The 10,667-nt window shown below is 41.2% G+C and overlaps 1 protein-coding gene across 1 annotated transcript; it reads right to left on the reverse strand.

Annotated features, from left to right (window-relative positions):
• Positions 1-1,325: 1,325 nt before the first annotated feature.
• LOC106537658 (olfactory receptor 12D1-like) lies at positions 1,326-2,267 on the reverse strand. Its single transcript, XM_014051850.2, has one exon. The coding sequence runs from the start codon at positions 2,265-2,267 to the stop codon at positions 1,326-1,328; it is 942 nt and encodes a 313-aa protein (XP_013907325.2).
• Positions 2,268-10,667: the final 8,400 nt, after the last annotated feature.

The raw sequence follows: 10,667 nt of genomic DNA on the forward strand, positions 1-10,667 counted from the left end.
CAGCAGTGTTATCAAAGATTTTGCAAATAGTATTTCATAGTCCATAAATTCTTTAATGCTTTCTTCTTCTTCTATGTCCTGTCTTTTGAAATCAATTTTCTCTCCATTTAATTCTGAATATTCCACTCTTTTCTCCCTCAGAAATAAACCAATTGTCACGAATATCAACAGGCTCAATCTCTTTATATTCATCTTCCATTTCAATTTTTTGAATTTCAATCTTATTTTGTGTTTGAAGAACATTTTCAGTTTTTTCGTCACATTTCGTTGCCAAATGCATCAAATAATTCAATTTTCTCTCAATTCTTTCCTGTCTCCAACACCCTCTGCAGAGATAAGAGTACTTTTTGGAGAGACGCCATGTTCATATGCAGCTGTATTTTTTCTTAGAAGCTTAGAGATTGAAATACTCACTCACAAACTCTCTGCAAGTGAAAACAGACTTCAAGGGGACAGCTGTAAAATCTTATCAGATCTTAAGCCATACAGCCAAGTAATAAAAGCTTAGAATAAAAGCTTACAGCTCTCTGTAGCTTACAGAGAGTCACAAAGCAATGTTAAAAAAATAATCCATCCATTTGAAAAGGTTTTGCTTAGAATCAATCCAAGAGCCAAGGTGGCGCAGTGGTTAAAAGCAGCACTGCAGGCTACTGCTAGATCAGCAGGTCAGCGGTTCAAATCTCACCGGCTCAGGGTTGACTCAGCCTTCCATCCTTCCGAGGTGGGTAAAATGAGAACCCAGATTGTTGGGGGCAATATGCTGACTCTCTGTAAACCGCTTAGAGAGGCCTGAAAGGCCTATGAAGCGGTATATAAGTCTACTGCTATTGCTAAATAGCATTTAAAAAGTAAGATAACCACTGTCCAGAACCGTTGCAAAAATCAAATTCACCGCTAAGTTCTTCTATTCTTTGATTTAAATTAGTTTTTAGATTTTATAGGCAGTCTGTTTTTTAAAAACAATAAAAGTTTCTCATCAACTAAAAACACTTTGACTTTCCACATTGTTCCGTTCCTTTCTGAGGCCGTCCTGACTTTGTCAGTCTTGACAGACTGGAATTTTTATTACCAGCAAAAGACTTTCCCTTGCCTTTCTCGGAGATTTTGCGATATCCCCGAGATCATCAAGATGTAATCTTCCTGTTCACCATCTCTTCGGGATGATTTAGGTCTGTTGGAACCCCCCCAGGAATAAAAGTATCGACTGCGATCTCAGAGCTTTGAGATCCACATCGTCTCATCACGACATTGGCCACTCCCTCCGTGAATGTATACTTTTAATTGTATATAGAGAATAAAAAAAACTTTTAAAAAAGTAGAAATATTCAGATCCTTTTAAATAGGGTGTTTTGAGATAGAATCTTCCTTATAGCAGATTTGACTTCTTGATTCCTCAAACAGTAAATCAGAGGGTTTAAAACTGGTGTAAGTACTGTGTATAACAAAGAGATGATAAGGTCTTTCTCAGAAGATCCACTGGAGGAAGCAAGCATGTAGTTAGACAATACTGGAATGTAGAAAATTGCAACAACTGTCAAGTGAGATGCACAAGTGGAGAAGGCTTTCCAACGATTCTGCCATGACTGGACTTTGAGAAAGAGGAAGGAGATGATGTAAAAATAGGAGAGAAGAGTGAAAAAGAGCAAACAGAAAGCAAAAGAACCAGTTACAAAATTCAGCAAAATATAATTGAGTGCTGTACTACTGCAGGCTAAGGTAAGGAGTGGTTTAATGTCACAAAAAAGGTGTGGGACTAGTTTAGATCCACAGAAACATAGTTGAGAAGTCACCACTGTATGCATCAAGGCATAAGAGAAACCAGCTGCCCACATGGCACCAATTAATGTAAGACAAGTCAATTTATTCATTAGGAGAGTATAACACAATGGATTACAGATAGCCACATAGCGATCACATGCCATGATGCCCAGAAGCATACCCTCGCTAGAGCCCAGGAAGTGGAAGAAGTGCAGCTGAGTGAGGCAGCCAGTAAAGGAGATTGACTGAAGCTTTCTAAGAAAACCACTTAGGATTGTTGGCACAGTCACTGTAGAGTAGCATATATCCAAGCAAGAAAGATTTCCCAGAAAAAAATACATGGGGGTGTGGAGCTGAGGCTCAGCTAGGGTAACTCCCAGGATGGCACCATTTCCTAATAAACAGGCTACGGAAAGAAGCATGAAAAGTGTGAAAAGGACCTGTTGCAGTCTGTGATCCTTTGTTAGACCCAGGAGAATAAATTCAGACATTTCTGTCCAGTTTTTCATGTCTATAAATAGGGGGGAAAATAGTGATTTGAGAAAGCATCACAGTGCTAGATATGGCATTGTAAAACTATTTTCTAAATAGTGTTTGACATTTAGTTATGAGGCACCTTATTAAAATTCAGTCTTCAAAAAGTTTACATTTTCATATATTAGATTTATTTTGTTTTGGTATTAGATTCTTGTTTGTTTGTTTATCTATACTTTACAATGAAATTGGAGAAAGTGACCAGCTTGCATTTGTCTTTTTCTCCTTTTTCTTACAAGTGCAGAATACAGATCATGGAAGATTTCATTTTATTCAGATTTGTTTCATCATTAAAATTAAGATTAAATTAATTTTAATGGAAACAAATTAAAGGAAGCTAAGACCATGAGAGATTCAAATTCACTCTGTACAAAGGTTTATAGCTTCATACATTTACTGTTAGATTTGTTCTGCCTGTGTGTGTTGATTTAATGCAATAAGACTTGTACTGTAGATTTTGTGTCCCTCTACTATATCAAGTAATGAAATTGGATGGAGTGATATATAGTGCAACAGACAGAAGATCAGCACTTCATTTTTATTAAGATATTAAGATTATGAAATAAAAGGAAGTAGAAGCAAAAAAGAAGTAAAGAAAGAAAGTGATTGTATTTGAAGGTGGGAAAGCAATGGTGTGACAACAGAAAAAAAAAGAATTTAATTCATAACATAGAAATAAATAAAAATGTATTTTAAAGCAGATTTAGAACAAATGATGAAATGCAGTAATATCAATTATTTTTATACAAAAATATTTTATCTTATTTCAAGGATTTGAAGATTACACTGTAAATGGGAACTGAGATGCAAATAACAAAAGTTATATGTTACTATTTGCAAACCTTTAAAATACAGGAGTTAAGTTCATCTAGATAGATGTACTAACCTCAACTTTTTTCTGCATTTTTCTTTAGCAATTTTGGTTCAAGGATAATAAAGGATAACACTCGGTTTCTTGGTAACAGCTATTGCATATTATGAAGCTATATTCTTCCAACAATTTTCAGCAGATACTATACTATGGATGAATTATCAGATGAAATTTAAAGGAAAGAATATTTATCTACTAACTTATAATAATCATGTCCCATTTTTCCCTTGAGGACACATGGCAACATACATGATTCTAAAGATATTCTCTGTCTTAGCAGTTCCAAATAGTCTACATACCAGTCATGCTTGAGGGAACTTTGATTCTATGAACATGAAGAATAGGTAGAATTTTCAACTTTTACTGGGATAGGCCATGGTCTTTTGAATGTAGCCATTCCCATGTATGCAGATAAGCAGGATCAAAATGTTTTCTTCTGCTCATATACCCCCCACAAATGCTACCATCATTCTCCCCAATATCTTTTAACAACACTAATTTAGCAGAGCTTTTGAATCTTGGGACATATATACACTCAGGGGAGAAAATGATGATTAAAGTACTCCAATATGATAAATAAAGGAAAATTGCCAAGGATCTGAATAGAAACAAATTACTGCATTTTCCAAGATAGGCATGGGTGAAATATGGATGCTTTCTGAAAGCATTCCATTCTCTGCGCAAACGTTTGAGAAATAATTGGAAGGGCACAGTGAAATAGGACAAGTTATATACAAAATTTATTTCAGGGATAATAGCCTCTATATAAGGTGACCAGATTTTCAGATTGGTAAAGAGGGACACCATTGATGGGGGGGGGGGGGGCTTGATTAAAAATTTTATATTTTGTCAAAAGATCACCCCAGGACACTGAAACCAGCATAAATACAAACCTGTTGCCAAACAAAATTTTGATCACGTGACCATGAGGATGCTGCAATGGTCGCTAAGTGTGAAAAATGGTCGCAACGGTTGCTAAGTGTGAAAAATGGTCATCAGTCACTTTTTTCAATGCCATTGTAACTTTGGTCACTAAATGTTTTTCCCCTCCTCGAGACACCTCACTTCTTCCTTCATTCCTCTTGCTTGTCTACCTTCACCTTATCCGTCTTCTGCTCTTTCCCTCTCTTCCTTCCTTTCTCCTTCTATCCTCTGAGCCAAGGTGGCGCAGTGGTTAAATGCAGCACTGCAGGCTACTGCTAGAACAGCAGTTCAGCGGTTCAAATCTCACCGGCTCAGGGTTGACTCAGCCTTCCATCCTTCCGAGGTGGGTAAAATGAGGACCCGGATTGTTGGGGGCAATATGCTGACTCTCTGTAAACCGCTTAGAGAGGGCTGAAAGCCCTATGAAGCGGTATATAAGTCTACTACTATTGCTTTATTGCTATTCTTTCCGCACTCACTCCCTTCCTCCTTTTCTCTTCCTTCCTCCTTCTTTCAGCTTCATTTCTTTTGCCTATCTACCTTCTCTGTATTTCTGCTCTTTCCATTTCTCTCTTCCTCTTCGCTTCTGTTCCTTCCTCCTTCCATCCTTTCACCTCCCTCCTTCCTATTTCTTCCTTCTTCCTTCCTTCTGCCTATCTAACTTCACCTTCTCTGTCTTTCTGCTCTTTCCCTGTCTTCCCCTTTCCTTCCTCCCTTCTTTCCTTTCTAGTTCCATCTTTTCTTCTTTCCTCTCTCCCTCCCTTTTTCTTCCTTCCTTCCTCCTTCCTCTTGCCTATCAACTTCATCCTCTTTGTCTTTCTGCTCTTTCCCTCTCTTCCCTCTCTACCCCTTTTCTTCCTACCTCCTTCCCTCTTTTCTCCCTCCCTTCTTCTTTTTCTTCCTTTCTTCTTCCATCTTCCTCCTTCTCCTTCCATTCTTTCTCCTTCCATCCATCTTTTCTCCTTCCATCTTCTCCCCCCACCCTTCTTCTTTTCCTTCCCCCCTCCATCTTTCCTTCCTCTCCTTCCCACTCCTTGCAACTGCAATCGAAACCGCAGACAGGGAAGAAGAAGTGGAGGAAGCGGTGTTCTCTCTTCCTTCCAGTCCATTTTTCTTTTCTTTTTTTAAGTTTACAAAGTAATTTTCACCAATTCAGTGGAAAAAAGAAAACAGACAGCCCTCTGTCTCAATACACACATTCAAATAGAGAGAAGTTCCCTAAGGATGGGCTCTCCAGCACAAGTCCCAAAGCTTGGAAGAGTAAACCTCTGGTTCCAGTGAATGATACAGATTGTATTCAGGCAGTTCTTTGTCCCCCCCCCCAAAAAAAATCTTGCAACAGGCTCTCTCCCATCCCCAGCAACAAACATTCAAACATCAGCCTTAGGCACCAAAATGCTTCTACAAATGGAAAGCTGGCCAAAGGTCAGAGAAACTCCCAGATTTGGAAATACCTGAGTACAAACCCAGGCTGTTTACACAGAGGGCAGGGCAGTCCTGTGGGCTCAGACTCTCTTCCCTCTCTCCAACTAATTCCCTAAACTGAGGGCAGAAAGTCTGCAATAAACTAGATGGCCAGAAAAGGACACACACACACACACACACACAAAACAAAACCCATTAAATATGATCAGACTGTAACCAGCTTTAAAACATCCCCACCCCTAATTGAGATACACTGGACAAAGGTCTTAAGACCCAAGAAGAGAGTGTGAATGGGGTGGGTGTGTGAAGGATAGAGAGAAAGGAAGAGTGAGAGTGATTGTGAGTGGTGTGTGTATGTGAGACAGAGAATGACTGAGTGTGTTTGTGTGTGAGAGAGAGAAAGGAAGTTGAGCGTGAGTGGGGTGTTTGTATGTGTGAAAGAGAGTATGATTGAGTGTGTGTTTGTGTGTGTGTGAGAGAGAGGAAGAGTGAGTGTGTGTGAGAGAGAGGTGGGGGGAGGAATCCCTGTCCTGAAAAGGGAGCATCCTCTGAAGAGAGCAAACAAGCCCTTTGCGGGCAGGAGGCAGTGAGCGCTGCTTTCCCAAGGAAGCTGCGCGCCTTTTCTTTTGCAAGTGCACGACACAACTGGCCCGGGAAGCTCTGCCGCCTGTCCGTCCGGTCACCAAGATTTAGGCCCGAAAAGGCGGCTCCCCACAAGCGAGGAAGGGCCCGCTGTCTTAAGTAAGGGCGAGAACTGGACTCGCCCTGCGCAGCTCCTGAAGACAGTTTGCGAGCCAAGTCTTTCCTTAGAGGATCTCCTGCAAGAGCCGCTCAGCGAGGGATCACTTCAGACTCCAACTTTGGTCACAGCATGGTTCTCACTTCGGCTGGTGGGAACAGCTTTTCCCTTTCCCTGTCCAGTTTGGCAGCAAGTCTAGCGGAGAGCTGTCCCCATCCCCGGTGACCGGGGTGGAGTGGGGGTAGCGAGAGGCAGGCCCATCTCTTCTTGGCTTCTCTCCCTGCAGCATACAAGAAACCCCACGATCACCGGTCTCTCTTAAGATACTCAAACTAAGCCCGGTGCCTGATACCTAGGACAACTGCAGTCCCCAGATGTCACAAGGGAAACGGCCAAAAGGAACATCTCATGGTCACAGATCAAAAGAGGAGATCGCGATGGAGAAAGAGCATCCATTAGCGCTGCCCTCCCTCCCTTCCCTACTTCTGCACATCTCCAGACCACCGTGTAAACAGAATTTGCCCCGAAGTTTTTCCCATGGACAATGAGCTCTTCCTCTGACCTTTTTTGCATGCGAAAGATTAAAAAGCTAAATTTACTGCCATGCATGCCTGGAACGCCTGCAAAGAAAGAAGGGGAATGCGGGCAAATGTGTGAAGGAGAAAGAGCAAAAACCAACCTGTCCTTGTGCCATTCTGACAATACAGCCACGCGCTGCCAGACTCCAAATAAGTTCTAACTAGGTCGCCTGTCTGCCCAGACCCATCATTTTCTCTGTGGAGAACCCGGACAAGCAAGAACTTCTTGAGTTAGGTGGCTGGATCCAGGGTGAACAGGAGGCTGGGGTGGGCACGGAGGCACGGGTGGCCCAGACGGTTGCAGCCCCGACTTGCGGCTTGCTTGCCTCGCCCAGCGGTGTTATGGACTATCTTCCCCTCCCACCTCGGAGGTGCCCCACTCATCATCTGCCGATGGGTGTCTCCGGCGATCAGATCAGTGAGCTTGACCGCCCCAATGACAGCGAAAAAAAGGCCCAACACCACGTGGAGGGTGGAGAAGAGCAGCGCCATCGTCGCCTTTGCTCTTTCTCCTGCCTTTCCCTCCCGTTGGCCGCCAGCTGGAGGAGGTGGAACTGGAGCGGGGGCAGAGAAAGGAGGCTGGGAAAGCCGCCCTGGACGGCTTTCTCGCATACAGGGGAGGGGGGCGACGGCGGCTGTTTCACCTCGCACAGAGAACTTCTACTCGGAGCAACAGCCCCCAGTGCCTCCCGATTCCCACCGGTACCATTACTCACCAGTTAAGCAGCAAGCAAAAGACGAAATGAAATGGAGACTCACGCGGCATGCTAAGCTAAGCGGACTCCAGCCAATCAGTGAGCTGGCTGGGATGGAAAACTTCAAGCACGCATGCCACGTGCTTAAAGTTTTCCATCCCAGCCAGCTCACTGATTGGCTGGAGTCCAGGCCAATCAGTGAGCGGCAGGCTGGGCTGGCTTAGATTTTTAGTGCAGAACGGAATGAGCTACCAGCTGATGGGCGGGGGGAGCGAGCAAGCTCCGAGCTCCAAAATAAAGCGGGGTTTTTGGAGAACAGGAAAAATTATTGAAAGGCATGCCTGTCCCACCAGATGCGGGACGTCTGGTCATCTTACTCTAATAGAATATACTCCATAAAAATGTAATTGAAAAAAAGTTAGTTTTTAATATATCATAGAACTGCTGTCAGACTTCAGTGGATATATAGGTTTATATATGCGGGTATTTTAAAGGGATTTTCAGTGTGTTTTTCATTTGTTTTCCATCTCTCTTTTTTCTTTTATGTGGATGTGGGAGAGAGAAGCATGTGATGGAACAGCTTCAAAGACAGAGAAATCAATCAGAGCAGTTGTGATCTGGGTCTTCCCCCTTAAACAGTGTCATGTTGTGAAATCCAGAAGGATGCCTATTTGGTTGTGGTGTTATCTGTCAGGAACAAGATTCCCTCCAAATTTTTACTCTTCATCTTTACAGGACTCAATAAATTACTAAAAATTACCCAGGTCTTAGAAAAAATGTAATTCTGGAGCCACTTTTAGTTTAATTTGATTTCTTCTGCTTTAATATTTGATTTTGTTCTTCTGGACAGCTCTGTTCTACTTTCCTTACATTTGTTAGTTTAGTTAATTTATTTAGCTTATTTATTTATTTGTCAAACATGTACAAGATAATATGTATAAGCATAAACATGGACATGAACACAAGAAATGGGTTTGAATAAATGGGAACAATAGGACAGGGATGGTATGCACGCTGGTGTGCTTATGCACCCCCCCACCTTAGGAAAGTGTGAGGTCCATGCTAGACAATTTAGTTAAAGTTATAGGGGTTTCAGGATGTAATAACAGAGTTGGATAATGAATTCCAGGGATTGACTACTGTTGCTGAAGTCATATTTTCTGCAATTGAGTTTGGAGCAGATTACCTTTAGTCTGCATCTATTGTTTGACCTTGTACTATTGTAGTTGAAGCTGAAGTAGTTATTGACAAGTAGGACATTGTAGTAGACAATTTTATGTACTACACTTAGGTCAGACATTAGTTGACATAGTTCTAATATCTGCCCAAAGCCCAAAATTTCAAGCCCAGTGGCATAAGGCAGTCTATTGTAGCATTTTTTTTGTAATCTGTCCAGAGTTGCCATGATTTTAGATGATTATATTATATAAATTATATTATATAAATTAACTAAAGTAAGATGAGATAAGCTAAGATAAACTAAGATAAGACAAAATAAACAAAAAATCCCAGCAGAATTACCCCAAATGATTTTAATATGATTAATGTATAAAAATATAATACAAATTAGAAGCAATCCTATTTACTATCTGTGATTTTATACAATTTTAAAATTGTAATGGCAAAATCAGGGTCTGCCTTTCTACTTACGTAAGAATAGGAGACGACACCTTTCCAGAGGAGAGGGATTTGTTTATTATTGAATGCATTCAAGAGACCAGTAGATTTTCACCTAACTGATCTGATTTAGGTACATTTTGACAGAGTTTTTATACCTTTGAAATGGTTATTACAAATCATATAGACGTCATATAGGCGTGCACTTCTCCAGGTCATAACTTCTCACCTAAGTCAGCACAAGGTTATTTTGGGTAGATTACAAATATTTAAGGAAAATTACAATACATGATTCCCAAACCACAATAGGGAAGTAAAGTGAAACTAATAGAGAAGTGAATCTTGGTTATTCATGCAGAAAGAGGAAAGGTCAGAACGCCACTCAGATATATTGCTAAAAATATGGCTAACCTATAGCTTGTTTACAAGTTGAACTCTGGTTATCATAAACTGTGCTCTATGACTAAGGTAATGTGGTTAGCTGCCCACCCAGTCTTTCCTACTTGCAAAAACTATTTTCCTGTTTTCAAACAGAAAGAAATAGGTTCCTTATTTCTTCTCTTTAGGTGAAGGAGCATAAGCAGAGTTTCAATTTTTAAGCTTTTGAGTTAGAATTAAGACAAGTAGCCTGATTAAGTATTGAGGGGTTCAATGGTGGACCCCATGCTGTTTCAAAATAATTTAGGTTCTGGTTTACAATTCTCTTCAAAGGGTTGCAAAATTTTATAGTATACAAAATTGTAACCTATGTCAACTTATAACTTGCACAATATGTCAACCTATTTTCTAAAGCACTAGAAGGCAAGACAAGAAAAAATGAATGGAAATTGATCAATTAAGAACAAACTTCCTAACAATTAGCACAATTAATAGTGGAATGGCTTACCTTCAGAAGTTGTGAGTTTTGAAGAGAGACTAGACAGCCACTTGTGTGACATAGTATAGGGCAGTGATGGTGAACCTTTTTCTTATGGCATGCCAAAATTGTGTGTACGTGCATTTTGCATGTGCCCTCATGCCCACCCCAATTCAATCCTTCCTGGCCACTTGCACATGCATGTGTAACCCTCCTGTGCATGTGTGCATGACCCCCCAGGCTCTGGAGGTTTCCTGAAACCTGGAGAGGATAAAAACCGCCTCTCCCCGGCCCTTCTGGTAGACCCTCTGAAAGCTGGAGAGAAAACATTTCCAAACTTCCAGTTGGCTGCCATGTGTTCTTATGCACACTTCCCTTGTGTAAGTCCAGGGGAGCTAATGATCGGGGGGTTCGGGGAGGCTAGGATCTAAAAACCAAAGGAAAATGGCATCTGAAAAAAAGACAGCCATTTTTCTGCCACATGACCCAGCTACTTCTCCTTTTTTGACATATTGAGCTCTGAAGATCTTTGAAAGTGATTGGTGATAGGAGATTGGTGTGGAAAAGGCCCAAACAGCTTTGGGGACTTTGGAAACCAATGACTTCCAAAAATTGAGTTTTCCCATACAAAGAAATTCTAATGTGACCTCTGTAACACTCCTGTATGTGT

The sequence above is a fragment of the Thamnophis sirtalis genome, unplaced genomic scaffold (genome assembly GCF_051295495.1).
Source record: "Thamnophis sirtalis isolate CommonGarterSnake01/CBP01778 unplaced genomic scaffold, rThaSir2_p1.2 scaffold_4, whole genome shotgun sequence".
Classification (NCBI taxonomy): Eukaryota; Metazoa; Chordata; class Lepidosauria; order Squamata; family Natricidae; genus Thamnophis; species Thamnophis sirtalis.

Coding starts and splice junctions, on each gene's coding strand:
- LOC106537658 (XM_014051850.2), bottom strand. CDS start 2,267: ATGAAAAACTGGACAGAAATGTCTGAATTTATTCTCCTGGGTCTAACA.